Genomic DNA, 15,001 nt, shown 5'->3' on the forward strand with positions numbered 1-15,001 from the left:
AAATTTGTTTCCTGTTTAGATCACATTTGTTTTATATTATTTTAAATCTCATCATGCTTCCCACCAATGAAGGCTACTAGATTTATGTGGTAGGTTCTGTAAGACGAATTGATGTAGGTGATTATGAAAAAATAATACCTTCAGGAGGGGTTTTGTTTTTCATTTTTGTTCTTTGACTTTAAGCAATTTGATACTATTTATTGGAGCTGGATCATTATTAAAAATGCTAATTGGTACCCGGCCCCCATCATAAGTCCATGTACTTAAAATTTTTATATTTATTTTAAATTAAAAAACTTTAGTTTACCAAAATAAAACCATTACTAGTTCAGAAAATAATTTGAACCCTTTTAGTTCATTTATTGACAGCCTAAATGTTTAAATTTTGTTCTGAGAATCCTGCATATCTGTTCTCTAAATGTCTTTCTTGCATGTGCTGGTAAGCTTAATGCTCCTTGCACAGAAAGTTATGTACAAAATCTTTGTGTTGAAATATTTTCCAAATACACAGCTTCATTTTGTTCATGTTTCTTTCTTCTAAATTACAGATTAGCTAATATTCTAACAAATTGTTTTAGAATATTTGACTGGTGGAGCTTAGGTGTTGTATGAACTACTGATGGAGCATCTCCTTTCACTGCCAATGGAGAGGAGAATTCCCAAGCTGAGCTACTAGGTCAGAATTAACAAAATAAAATGAATGGTTACCTCAAAGGAACTGATCAAATTTCTGTAATTTGGCTGATGGAAAAAAATAATTTTTAAAATGGAGATTGGCAAAATTATGATTAAGTGGTTAATTTCTATTTATAATCCTATAGGATGTAGATATAGAACCTTTATATTTCCTTATATTTTATGTGCCCAGAGAGATTTTAAATTTCATAGAGATTTTAAATTTAAATTACATAATGTTTGTGTATTCCGAAGCACATAGCATTGGGTGTTAGCTGCCAGAGCCCCCGACCCAGCTTCGTTCCCTGCCAGAACCCTTGGGAATATGGGGCCCAGACAGTTAGGAATACAGGCTCAAGAGCAGTTTAGAATGTGGTGCAAATAGCAGTTTAGAATGTGGGGTGAGGAGCCCTTTGGAATTTGGGGAGAGTAGCCGTTGGCAGTGCTTGGCGCAGAGCTGGTGGGCACAGAGACGGTGGGACCAGAGCCTGTGTGCATAGCGATGGACGGTGGACACAGCCTCAGGATGGACGTTACTGTCCGCGAGCTCATGGAGCTCTTTCTACAGAGTCCGCTGGTGGCTGGGGTGAGTACACCTGCCTCCCTGTCCCATTGCAGGTGCCCTGGCTCCTCTCCCGCCCCCTGAGGTCTCCACAGACCCCAACGGCCTGGGCCCTGGCAGTCCTGGGACTCAGGGGTCTTCACAGGTTTCCAAACTGGGTCAGGGGTCCTGGCCTGGAGGCCTGAGGGGTTTCCTACTCTGGAGCCCATGCACCAGGTGCAGGACCCCCTGGCGCTTCCAGCCCTGGACTGAGAAGAGTTCACCTGCTCCTGCCAGGGGGCTAGGCTGCGGGTCCAGGCTCTAGATGGTTTGACTCAGTGGTTAGAGTGTTGGACTGCCCACCAAAGGGTCGCAGGTTTGATTCCCCGTCAAGGGCATGTCCCTGGGTTGAAGGAGGTGATGTCGGCAGTTGGAGGAGAGGCTGCCCAGTGAGGATGAGGCCGTGGGCCTGCGCTCACACCCGCAGAAAGGGGGAACCAGGTGGTCCTGTGTGGCCTGTGGGGATGAGATCCAGGCTCACCTGAGAAGTATTTCAGGTTATGAAAGGTTTCCTCAAAAAATAAGATTGTCATGTTTCCCAACCTTCTGACATAAGCGCTCTAATATTTTGACATCTTCACGTTAGATTTTATTTGAAGAATAAGATGCTATCCCTCCTGACCCTCCCCTCCCAAGGCTTACCCTCTTTGTGTGACACATGGATGGACGCGACTGGAATCCCTGGGACAGTTGAGGGAGCTCCCACACTGGGAGGAGTGCTGTCTGGTGGGAAGTCAGTGTCCTCCTTGAGCTAGTGTGACAGCAGCAGTGGTGTGTGAGGAAAGGGCTCCGCTGCAGAGTGTGGCTCCACTTGCTGAGGAGCCTGCCCGCCCCCCACAGGAACTTGGTGGCTGCGGGTTAATAATGTCAGTGAGGTGGGTCAGCTGTGGGAGAGTGGGCCTAGGTCCCAGGGGGCGTGGCCTTGGGAGGTGGGTGCTCTCAGGAACCCTCCACTGCTCCCTGCCCGGCCTCCGCAGCACCTTACCCTTGTGTGCCCTCAGGTGACCCGCCACCAGGAGAGCCTGTTGGACCTGCAGTGGTTGGAGGTCCCAGACATGGCCCTGGAGGAGGTGGAGTACCTCTCCACCAACATGATCTGTTGCCTCAGGAGGGTCTTAATTGAGCAAGACCATTGCAGGAAGGTGTGTTTGTGGGTAGCCCAACAGCCTGGGGGACGGTGGGGAGGGGCCTGGGTCTAGGGCCTAGTTATGGCCGCCCTCCTCATCCTGACTTCCTTCAAGCTGCACACTGTCTGTCCTCCTGGCCCATTTCCATGGGGGCAGGGCGTGGGCACTTTCCCTGCAGGGCACAGTCCCCTGAGACACCTGTGTGAGGACAGAGGTTGAGCTTGGGGAGCCTGCTCCATTCACTCGGCCCTTCTGTCTCACTAAATATATCCTTGCTTCCTAAAAACTCCCCCACTTTCTCCTGCCTCGCTCTTGGCTTTGCAGTCTCGGCTGCCATCTTCTCTTTTACTTTCTTCCATCTTTTGGTCATTCTTCACCACGTTCTAGTGCGGGCACTGTGCCAGGCACAGGAGCACGCCGGTGAGACCCCCTGTCTGCCCTGCTGTAGCTGGTCGTGACCATGACCCAGGAGTGGAACACCAGCAGCCGCTCCAGTGAGGACAGGCAGCACCTGGCCGTGGAGCTGGCGGACACCAAGGCCACGCTGAGCGGCGTCAAGCAGGAGCTGTGAGTCCCCCAGTGACCCCGGACTTTCTGCTCTTGTGCCCGGTGTCACCACCCATTGCTCACACATGTGGTTCACTGCCATGCGGTGCAGCCAACGGGGCAGCTCTCACAGTGCCCTGGAGTGACTGGGCTCTGCTTTGAGCTGGGTCCCTGTTGGGCCCTGGGCTAGCCCACACTCTTCCCTCCCCGGACCTGCACAGCAGGGTTCTGCTGGGCCTTTAGGGCTCCTGCCAGTCCAGACATGGCAGACTCAGAGCAGCAGCCTGCCGCTCAGCCTCGGGCCCAGTGTGGGTGCTCTTGGCTGGAGGGAGGATCTGTCTCTCCGGTCCCGTCTGGTGGGCCTGCTGCCCCTTTCGTGCAGCTGGTGATGGCACCATGCCCGGTATCTGGGAAGCTGCCAGCCTTCACCTCCCTTCCAGGGGGTCTCCATGCCTGCCTGGCTGTGGAGGGAGCAGTGGCTCTGGGGGCTCCTTCCCTGTCTGCACCCTCAGAAGAAAGCTCAGGTCTGTGGTGAAGTCTGAGAGCAGCAGTGACAACTTAAAGCTCACCTTGGACTCCAGAGCATTTTTGCAGCCCCACGTATAGATGCCCTACTCACGCCTAGAAGGCAGCACCCCCTCCTTCCCCGCTGTGGTCTCCCAGGTGGTGGGCTTTCCAGGTGCTTCTGAGGAGCCCTCAACACGTGTTCTCATCGCCCCCAGGGAGGAGAAGACAAAGCAACTGGCAGACTGGAGCTGCAGGAGGCCCGGCACAATGTGAGCAGGAGGCCTATCGTGTGGGCCTGGGGTGGGGGGCTAGGATGCCCCAGTCACTGTGGCCCCAGGTCCAGGAATGTGACCTGGGACACCTCTCCTTCCTGCTCAAAGCAGCGCTGCCTGAGAGCCAGCTGTCCTGGGAGCTGCTGTGGGGTGATGTGCTTCAGTGACAGCATGTGGGGCCCACACTCAGGGGCCTGCACATGGACCAGCTTGGCTGCCCCTGGCTTCTCCTGGGGCTGCAGGGACTTGGGCCTTTCCCTGAGCCAGGTCCCCTACTTTTGCCCACCTCCCAGAATATGGAGCTGGCAGCCAGAGCCCAGGCTGCCTGTGCCCCGCTCCCTGAGCTGGACTCCCTGAGGGAGAAGGCGAGCCGCGTGGAGAGACTGGAGATGGAGGCGATGGGCCTCAGGCAGAAGCAGAAAGACATAATAGAGTTCTATGCATCCCGCATGAAGGTGAGGCTGACCAGGGTAGGTGGCTGGTGGGCACTTGGGTCCTGGAAGAGCGGAGAGGGGCTGCGATGTCTCCCCAGCTGGCCCTCTCCCTGCACCGCAGACTGACTGCCAGACCCCTGGGCTCCCTCTGGTAGTGGAAGGAACAGGATTGGGAATGTGGTTGAAAGGCCCTGATTCTTCTAGGACTTTTCCTCTTCCTCCTTCATGCCACAATGATGACCTTCTATTCACTAATCTTTTTCTTTAAGACTTCTTGTAATTTCTATGGCTAAATCTTACCAGGACTGCTTCCTCATCTATAAAACAGAGATAACTGTACTAGTCCGTGAGGTTTATACAAGGAAAGAGGTAAAATACCTCGTATTTGGGCAAGTCCCATATGAAGCTCTCCGTGGTGTAGCCTACTCGGATCCCTAGGTTATGGGTCTGTTCAGAGGAGGGTGTCAGGGCTGAGGGGGGATGGAGACCAAGGCCCAGGCAGGGTTACTGACACTCTGACCATGCACCCAACTGCCTCACGTGAGCAGTGAGTTCAGGACCCTCTCTTCCAGGCATGTTTGCTCCTCCCACCTACTCAGGGAGTGGCTGTTCGCGCAGGAATGTTGGTGGATCACTGCTCTGCTCCCTGGGGACAAGGCACCCTGGGTGCTGTGCCCTAGCAGCCCGGCCCAGGAGGGGTGGCAGTGGGGGCCAGCTCTTGGCTTTGTCCTGGAAATGGCCCCCTGGCCCAGCTGCTGATGAAAGGCATCAATCTGCAGCACAGACAGGTGTGGGGCACCGGCACCCTCCCTCACAGGTAGGAGGATTGCGGAAGGTCATGTGCACGCTTCCCCAGGCTGTGGCCTCCGCAGCCTCCTGCACACTGGGGACCTAAGGCAGCCCCCACATGTCAGCCAACACTCTGCCCCATGGATGGTGTGGGTTTCAGGGCTCAGCCCCTGTCTCGGTGTCTTTTCCGGGCCTGTCCAAGCAGCCTCGCTCAGTCATGCAGACGCAGTGACTGAAGGCCTGTGTGGCACCAAGCCCTGCGCCAGGAGCAGGGGATCTAACACAAAGCAAGACTCGCTCCTGGCACTGGGGAGCTTCTGGGCTTTTGCAGGGCTTCCCATGGGAACCCCTTTTTTGTGTTCTCAAGGTGTGTGCCTCTGGATAACAGCAGCAACATTTCTCATATTGATTAATAATTTTTCTCTGAAACTAGCAATGCCTTACACTTTGCATTAGTAAATGAATTACAAGAGAAACAGAGTGGTCCGTGGAGGCCAGGCCACATAGAGAATGAGTCACACTGTTCTCCGAGGCCCGTGTGCCGGGGCCCAGGGATCAGCGAGGACAGTGCTCACCCCAATTCCGGCTGGGTTTTGAAGGCTGGGTAGGAGTTGGTTGTAAGGGTGAATGGGGCAGGCTGTGCTATGGAACTCAGGGTCTGGGATTATGGTGATACTGGTGAGTACTGGTGGGTAAACCGGCTGGAACACTAGATCCGAATGCTGGGGGCAGTGGCCAAAGAGGAAGAGTTGGACCTTCTTCCTGCGTGAAGTCCCTCCATGTACTCTGGCTCACATCGCTGATACTAGTCCGGGCTCCTTAAGGATGGGGTGCAGGCTGCTGAAGGCAGTGAAGCGACAAGTCTGGAGCTCTCCAGCCTGAGTTCAAGCCCAACTTCACCACTGGTTGGCTTTGTGACTTGGGGCTCATTCCTTAATTGACCCAAGTCAGCCTCTTCGTGTGTAGGAAGGGACTGTCCCTGCCTCCCTCTGGGGGCTGTTGTGCAGAGTGAATGTGGCAGAGACAGAGAGCACCTAGTGCAGGGCCAGGGACCGGCAGGGAGGGGGCCGCCAAGTGAAGCCAGAGTCAGTGACCAAACCCTTCCCGCTGCCAGGCTTTGACCAGAACCGTGTCCACTGGAGGTAGGTGTAAGGTTTCCTCTCCACCGAGAATCTGGGGTTCTGACCCATGTGGGGAAATGAACAGGTGATGGATAAGCAGGAGCTACCGGCCTGCTCTCATGAGTGGGGCAAGCCTTGCAAAACTGCTCCCTGAGAGAAACAGACACATCAGCGAGTATCAGTGCTCACAAACTGTGAGGGCATTGAGGGGAGACTCAGCCCCCTAAGACATGAGTGGCGCTGGGAGGACTCTGGAGGGCAGGACCAGGGCTGAGCGGAATGAACTGAACGGTTCCCCTGTGTGCTGGGCACTGGGATAGGAGTAAGTACCGTGGACTCTTCCCATTAGGTGGCCTTTGAGGGCCCAGCCATTGCGTCCCACTCCCAGCATGTGTCTGACCCACAGAGGCCCATAGTACTTGTTTGTTGTGTCTTACAGACCCCTCATTTCCAGGAAACTGCTGAGAGTAGGTGTGTGAAATGTTCAAATAGGAAGTGCATATTGACCAAAAGCTTATCTGAATTTTGTTCCAGAACCAAGATCAGTGGAGTGACTGAGAGGCTAGCCTCAGCCCTCAAACCCAGGACTCTCAGCCCCACCCCTTCTTTGTGAAGGAAAGGGGCTCAGCCAAGCCCCATATCTGTCAGCAGGTGCACTCGTCCAACTACCCGAGGTTGTATGTGTCAGACACTCTCACAGTGTTCCCTTCCCAAAGTTAAATAGTGTCTTGCTTCGGGGATTTTTCCATCTGCCTGGCCTAATGGAGAAGGGCAGGGGCTCAAAAGTGGAGACAGAACTTCCCGCAGCAGCAGAGTCATCCCTAGGTTCTTGGTTTGGGTCCAGATGCCTGGAAGAGCTGTCGTCATGACCAGGGGCCTTAACCTCATTGCTCTCATGTATGTTCTTGCTGACCAGGAGCTGATTGAAGATAATTTTACCTTAATGGACACGAAGGGCCTTCTCCAGGAGCAGCTGACTGTCGCTTGGTCCCGGGTTGATAAGCTATATGAGCTTGAGGAGGAGAACGTGCAGCTGAAATCAAAGCTGCGCCGCCTACATTTGGTAGGACAGGCTGTCATCGCCACGTGTAACACAGATGAGGGCGGTTTTAGGTTCATGTTGTGCCCTTCTCTGATGTTCAGCTACTGGATCGGTGCTGCCGCCGGCACAATGACCTGCTGATGGCGGAGAGTCGCTAACTTCAGTAGCTTGAGTGGGCACCACTGAAGGCTCCCAACGCTGAGAGGGCCTGATGCTGTGTTGCTTTCCTGTGAGGTTGGATGGATGTGGGCCTCTTTGCAAAAAGGGTCTCCTCTGGCGTTTATGATGTGGGTTGAGCTGTGATGTGTGAGTCCCTACAGCCTTTCCAAGGCGTTAGGCCTGCTAAGGGGCCACAGAGCTGCCGTCATTATAGCATTTGCTCTAAAGCCCTGTGCTGTACGTCACTTTGTTCAGACACCACTCAGAGAATTTCATCCCCTAGGACCTAGGGCAGGGGTGGGCAACCCCTGGCATTCGTGTGAAACATGGCACGCCAGTAACTTTTGCTGGCACTTGAAACCCTCTCATATGATCTTCCATTTACAATTGTGAATCTTTGGTCTCAGTGATGAATTTTGTTAAGTCTCATAATAGGAGTAGCCTGACAGATGAAAGTAGTAGCTCGTGCATATCTCTGAAGGTCACGAAATATAAACCTGATGTAAAATCTCTGTCATCAGTGATGCAGCAGCAAAAGTCCCACTGATAATATCAAACGAGTCATAAAGTTTTCTGTCAGACTATCAGTGTACATGTATACATTAAAAAATAAATGTATTTTTCATCATCATATACTGTGTTTTTGTTGCTCAAATGAATTTTATTATTTCTTCAAGGTTCTACACATATGTGCACCTTAAGAAATATCAAGTAGGCATAACATGTTCTCAAAAAATTAGGGCTGGCACGCAGAAGAATTTTGAGTCAGAGATTTTGCTGATTTTGGCACGCACTCACAAAAAGGTTGCCCACCCCTGATTTAGGGCCTAGGTCACTCCGTCAACATACCTTTCAGTGGTTGTAATTCTCACAGCTGGGCCAGGTGTTGGAGTCATTTCTGTGCAGCTGTGTTTTTGGAAGTGAGCAGGGGCATGGAGGCCATTCATCCTGGGGGAATGAGGGCAGATGCACAGGGGCCAGGACCTGTCCAGAGCATGTTCCAGTCCACATCCTCACCCCACCCCCTTTTCTGCCCATTCAGGCCCGGGACACAGACCAGAAACACCTTGAGGAGCTGCAGGAAGAGAACTTGGCTCTCAAGGCTGCACAGGGGCAGAGTGTGGAGGAGTCCGCCCACCTGCGCTGGGAGCTGGACCAGCTGTCAGAGGGTAGGCAGCAGCCGCTGGTGCCGTGGAGCCAACCTGATTGAAGACTATTACACTTTAATAGATACCAAGGGCCTTCTCCAGGAGCAGCTGACTGTTCGGCTTCTCCCTAAGCCAGGGAGCTGAGCCCTTGGCTCTGAAACTCGTGTGTCAGCCCAAATAAATAGGGTTTTATTCAAGGGCCATTTGGAACTGTTTCATTGCAATTCTCTCCAAGAACATGACGGGCCTGGCAGCCTTGAAGTCAGGACATGAAATGAAAAGGAAGTGCTGCCAGATTTCTCAGTTCCCATTCAGCTAGACACAGAAGCTTCCAAATGACAGCACGCTGACACCCAGAGGGTGTCTTAGATCTCTCTGTGGAGCACTGGAAGCTCTGGATGCAGGAGACGTCCCCAGTGGTCACTCACCTCCATTATAGTTGTACCCGGGGCATGGTTTCCTCCATTGATTTCATAATCTGGCAGATGGGTGTAGTCTGCTCTCCATCTTCCTGGGCAGGGGCTGCTCAGTGGCTGATGTACAGGCCACCAAGGCCTCTTCCTCTCCCTCTGGTGTGTGTCCCCTCCCAGCCCCCAGAGGAAGTGTGGGGTTGGCCAGGGAAGGTGGGTGGGGCGGCCGTGCAGCAGAAGCCTCAGCACCCAGCAAACAACAAGCCAGTTCCTGTGTCCAACAATAGCGCGCGTGCACCTGTGAGTGCAGGTCAGGCTTTGCTTAGAGCTCTGCAGAGCCAGGAAGGTCTTTGGCTGGTTTTTCAATTCTGAGCAACATTCCTAAGCGTCATGGAAAGGCTGTTGAAAGCAGCTGGGTAGTCCTCTCTTCAAGGCGTCCCATCTACTCCAAACCTAAAATCAGTTCATTGAATTATGAGTCTGTGTGAGAAGTTAGTTTTTTCTGTGGTTTGGTGTCTCCTCACTCCTGGAAATCCAGGCTCTGGGAGTTCAGGTTCCTGGGGAACACCACTGCCCCCTGGTGGGACACAGAAGTAGTGCTGGCTGGCAGGGACTGGCTCAGACCAAATGTACTTGTTAGAGACCAAGGTGGCTGATGGGGCTGGAAAGCCTCCCTGATTCAGATGCTCAGTGTAGCTTATGAGCCCTTTCAGGTCAGTGACTGACTGACTTCTTGATGTTCCCAACTCCTACTGCTTAGCTGGAGGCTCATGAACAAGTGTGAATGTACTTTGGTGTGGTTGGGGTGGTGGCTTCTTGAAACAGAAAGGCCTGGTTTAAAGTACTGGCTCCTCTACTTGTTAGCCAAGTGACCTCTTCTGCACCTCAGTTTTCTTATCTGCAAAATGGGGGTAATGAAGCTGCCTCACAGGATTGCTATGGGTATCTTGTGAGAGGAGACAGTGAAGCGTTAAACTATGCCTGGCCCACAGGGCGCCAACAAAGGATGGCTGTTCTTATTGCCCTTGTCTTATCCAAAGATACCTTGTCTTATCCTTGTCTTATCTTACTCTGCTTCTTGGGGTGCTCGTGAGCAGCCCTACTAGCAGTACAGTGCGATAAGGCTCCCAGGGTTGAGTGTGTGGCCCTGGAGGGACAGGTGAGGGAACAACCCTGACCCCTCAGACATTCATGGTTTCCTCCTGAACAAGCCCTGGGACTTATCCAAAGTCACGTACCTCCTGGTGGCAGCGAAGGGCCGTGAACTCCCATACTTCTCAGGTCTGGGCTCCCTTTTCTGTTCTGCATTCAAGCTGTTTAAAAGCAACAGAGGAAATCTGCCTTTTTCTGGCTTTACCTTATGTTTTCATCTCGCCTAGAATTTTTAAAGCAATTTGGCTATACTGTCTCATTCTTTTTCTTTTTCTTTCTTAATTTTTGCTTATGAGAATGAAGAACTCGTCAAGGGAGGACTGGATCTCACCTGGCTGAGAGGGTGGTGCGAGCTGACCCGTGGAGGGCTCTAGAGCAGATGCAATCGGCTGTGGATCTAAGCAGGGTGTTAAGTCAACGTGGCCTTGTGGTGCACATATCGAGACGTACGATGACAGGCTGAGTCGACTTATGTGCCTCTTAATGTCAGCTATTTCTTCCCAAATGTCCTTTAGGTCTCTCAAAACATGGTCTATCAATTCTATAATGACCTGAAATTGGGGAGCAGATGTTTCAGGAGGTTTCTTTAACACGTCGATCAGCTGGAGAGGCGCGGTTCTAATGCTGCAGGCTGATTCTGCAGATTGAGTCTGGGCAACTGACAGCATGCCCTGTACTTGGCTAACTGTCTGCTCCATTATCTCAGGATTGAGTGGCACAGATTCTTGAGTAGTTGCTATCTCCATTATTTCCATTGTTTCAGATTCTGATATAATCTCTTTGTGTGGCTGGATCGCTTGAGAACCTTTCCTTGCCTCCACTACGGCAGCAGGTGCTATTTCTTGGGATAATTTGGTCTTCTTCTGTCTCCTGGCAGCTCTCGCTCTCGTCACTGGATTGGACATCGTAGTGGCTGGTCTCTAGTAGCCTTTCGGCAATTATCTCAAGGGCCCTAATGAGAACTCTTAATGACATTGTGTCCCTGTCTCATTCTTTTTCAATGCAATTGTGAAAGTACAAAATGAAATCTCTGACTGAAGGAATTTACCCAGAGGTGGCAAGTACTGGGCATATGTGCCCCATAGCCTCTTCCACCCACAGACATGCGGGTCAATGATTCTGTCCCCTCTAAACCCTCGGCTGAGCCTCCCGGACTCCCACCACTCTGAGGCTGGCACGGAGAACACACTCTCTTTGCCATCTGTTAGTCTCTGCAATCCTTGACTGATGGTCAGGTTACAACTTTGTAAAAAAGTGGTTCCAGCAGTTCCATCATCTTGAACTTTTGCATTGGCTTCTCTCTACCATCACCTGCTTTCTTCTTAAGCTCTGCTTGCTTCCCTAACAATCCCAGCGGAGCCAGCAGAGGGGCCATAACCGCCCGAGGAACCCTCAGGTGCAGACAGCAACAGCACCCTGGGAAAGAGGGAGGGCACCCAGATGACCATCCAGGCCCCCCAAACCTAGGGCTCAGGGTGATGGCCGACTCAGGGCTGGGGACAGAGAGCAGAAGCTGAGGCCCCTGGAATATGGGCTCTGACTCCACTTTACTCTTCAGCCTCTAGCTGCTTCCTGAAGCTGGACCAGGAGAAGCAGAGTCTCCAGGGCACCATCCAGGGCCTGCAGGACGCCTCCCTGGCCCTGCAGGAGAGCAGCCTCCAGCACCAGGAGCTGGAGAAGGAGAACCAGCAGCTCAGCAAGCAGGTACCTGTGGGTAGTGTCTAGAACATACAGGCATGTAAGTGGCCAGGGGGAGCACCCAGGTGCCGGTGAGCATGCTCTGCTGGGGGACAGACAGAGACCAGTGCAGCCACCGTTATGTAGGGGGACAGGGGGCCTCCTGGAGAGGCGTCAGGAGGCAGCAGGAGGAGTCCCTGCAGCAGTGAGACCGCACACGATGGGCCTCTGTGTGCCTCGCTGCCTTCATCTGTGAAATGGGGTTGCAATGTACCCACCTAGTAGGTGTGGTGAGGATGGTGTGAGTTAGTGCAGGCAAAGGGTCCAGCGCGTGGTAAGTGCCTCATGAAAGGAGAGCAGGGCCCTGTTAGAAAGCACCAGGCGTGGCCCAAGTGCCGGCTGAGGTCACACAGTGGCAGGTCACACAAGCATTGTCCTAACCCCGAGCTCCACAGCATTTCCGGTTCCGCAGGGGGCGGGGCAGGTACCGGGAGAATCTCACCTGGTGGCCTTGGCACAGTCCATCTGGGTCCCTTCCCTTCACTGAGCATCATGGGCTCCAGCCGCTGCCAGTCGCTCAAGGACTCTGGTCCAGACGCCTGGCCGCGTCCTCTGGGAAGGAGGAGGTCCCCGCTGGGTCGCCTTGGGCCTGGCAGGAGGGCGCTGTCTGTAGAGACTGTCGCGGGCGCTGAGGCCAGCGGGCTGAGGCCATTGAGGGGAGCCCGAAAGGCCACCGTGTTCCTTGTCGCGGGGCACAGGGACCCGTCGTTCAGGGCCACCTTCCAAGGCGGCCGCTGTGTCTGTCCCAAGTCCCTCAGTCCAGGGAGGCCTCCGCGCTCCGCAGGCCAGTGTGATGGGCGCGGGTATGCCTGCTCCACCAGCCTCCCTGGGAGCCGTGGCTTTCATGGAGCGCCCACCGCCAAGCTTGCGCACTGGGTCAGAGGAGCGTGATGATGTTTACCTCATGCCACCTGGTTGCCTAGGACTTGGGCTTCGGAGAGTGTGCAGTGGGAGCATCAGGAAGACCCCTTGGCCTCACGCCAGTGGGCTGCGCCAAGTGGTGGCAGTGGTGGGAGCAGATCCCTTCCCGCCAGGTGGGGCCAGTGATAACAGTGAAAATCCCAGAAGGTAGGATGGCAAAGCAAAGCGGTTTGCATTTCTGAATCTCCAACATGGACTATCTGTTACTTAAGCAACGAATCTACTTAATGCAAAAAAACTCTTTGGAAGGCCCAGCAAAACCCAGTTTCCTCAGGAAGTAGCCATGCCTCCCAGGATGTGAGTTGTCATAGTCCAGCGTCATGTGGGCATTCAAGCCCGGCCTCTACATCTCCTCACAGACACGGAAGGGCCTGGATAACATGGCCCCATCACCACAGGCAATTGGGAGATCTCTCTCTCCTCCAGAAAACGTTCAGAAACAAGCAGTGATGAGACAGAGGCCATAGGGCGGGGAATGTGCTTCTCCACGGCTGGATCAGTCAGGATTTCCCCATCAGTTCAGTCACATAATCGTCGTTATCAAGAGTCTCCAAGCTCCCAATGGCGTCAAGACACACCGTCATCGCTGCGTCAACCAGGCAGAGCTCTCCTGCCTGCCCAGGAGCAGACACGATAGCCGTGAGCAGCACCCAGAGGACACAGAGATGGTCACTTCCGTGAGGACAGGAACCACCTGGCTGGAGCCACGACCAGGACAACAGAAGAGGCAGCAGGAGAGCTGGGAAGGGGCTTCATCCCCAAACGAGCAAGTGTCCAAAGGACAGTGTTTTTATAGGGTCATCCTAGGCTGAATTGGTCTGGGAACGTTTCGTTAAAACTGTACAGAGCAGTTTTATAAGTTGCCACATTTCTTTATAAAATTTTTTAAACATATAGCTATCATCTAATACAGAACTGAGAAGACTTGTGATGACAGCTTTTACATGGATAGCCTTTCACCTCAGGGCTTCATGCAGAGGAAAGGGTTTTATGCAAAAGGAAGTTCCACAATTCCTAATCATTTTAGAAATTGAGGAAGGCGCGTGTTCTATGTATTGGTTGTATCATAAAGAAAATATTTTAATGCTCTATTATCTATTGTATTGCAAGAACCTGCTTATTAGTGAATCACATTTTGTGTATATAATAGAAAACATTCAAGTTGGTAGTCTAAAATACAGTAGTATTTTGTTAACAAATGAGAAAATGTCACATCAATAATTCATTTGACTAACATTTGAGAAAGATTGTTGGTGAAGTTTGAGATAAATCATATTGTTTAACTTCATAAAGAATGTAAGTGTAAGTTCTGTGACATGCTCTTTGAGTTTTGCCCTAATTGGTTGTCAAGTGTGAATGTTCACTTCCTATTTCATTCTAAGATATTAGAATTTTCTCATTAAATCATGTTTGAATAACTGAAGTCACTCAGGAAGTTAACTATCTCTAAATGCATTTTTTTAAATTAAAAATTCAGTGCTAGTGTAAATTCTCCTTTTCAGGAAGAACAAAAATGCAAATGCGGAGTCAGATAAAATGATCCTGTTTAATAACTACAGCATTTTGTACTGTTACTTTTTAATATATTGAAAACATAAAACAAACAAACAAAGAAGTTTACAATTTTTAAAATCCCCAGGGTATGTGTGCAAGGACACATTTTATTAGAGGGATTATGCATGTTGTCTTTCTGTTTGAACATTTGAATGAGTTAAGTCTTATACACTTTCTAGTTTTAAAAATTTTAAATCCTGTTAAAGCTTTTATGTATCAAGATGTTTCCCTTTAATTTTAGAACTAGTTTATAAAGGATTTATTTGGATCCTGTTTAATAACTACAGCAGACAGGCTCACCAGCCAGGTTCATCCTACAGTTACCAGGACCCCATTCACATGGCAAGAAGGGCCCTGAGAGACTAGCGACGGCCTCCCTGAGCAGGTCATTCTGGGTCAGAGGGCCTCAGTCCATGTAACCACCGTGGGTGACACAGCTGCGTCGTGGGCTCTGAGCACACCTTGACGGGTGCCCGGATTCCGGATGAGGGAGGCGCAAGGGCACTCCTGCTTGCTGACCCCCTGGTAGGACTGGTGCTTTCAGGTGTCTGGGTGTCTGTCCCGTCCGGCCCAGGGGTCCTGCCAGCGTCATTTGCTGAGGCTGCCCCGGCAATGGCAAGGACATGGGCTGCAGACCAGAGACCTGGGTCCCGCTGGTCACGGCTCTGCTGGAACTTCATCTCTGGGTGAGGCTTGGGACCGCCCCTCCGCCTGCGCATTGGTTTCACCAGGCCTCTCGTGAGACGTCCAAGGTTCGCTGACTCCCCTTCTAATCCTCTGGCAATTTGGGCGACATATCTGTTCTT

At 52.0% G+C, this 15,001-nt stretch overlaps 1 protein-coding gene and 1 pseudogene across 1 annotated transcript in view; both read left to right on the plus strand.

Moving 5' to 3' along the window:
* Positions 1–1,177: 1,177 nt before the first annotated feature.
* Positions 1,178–15,001, plus strand: part of LOC102432529 (protein Daple-like) — a 33,315-nt gene continuing 19,491 nt past the window's right edge. The window contains 9 exon segments of the mRNA XM_014449794.1: positions 1,178–1,261; positions 2,278–2,418; positions 2,852–2,970; positions 3,672–3,697; positions 3,700–3,725; positions 4,022–4,183; positions 6,989–7,135; positions 8,316–8,442; positions 11,542–11,687. Coding sequence (XP_014305280.1) covers positions 1,178–1,261; positions 2,278–2,418; positions 2,852–2,970; positions 3,672–3,697; positions 3,700–3,725; positions 4,022–4,183; positions 6,989–7,135; positions 8,316–8,442; positions 11,542–11,687 — 978 coding nt within the window.
* Positions 12,526–13,448, plus strand: LOC111824407 (annotated as a pseudogene).

This window comes from Myotis lucifugus, unplaced genomic scaffold (assembly GCF_000147115.1).
Source record: "Myotis lucifugus unplaced genomic scaffold, Myoluc2.0 scaffold_1423, whole genome shotgun sequence".
Classification (NCBI taxonomy): domain Eukaryota; kingdom Metazoa; phylum Chordata; class Mammalia; order Chiroptera; family Vespertilionidae; genus Myotis; species Myotis lucifugus.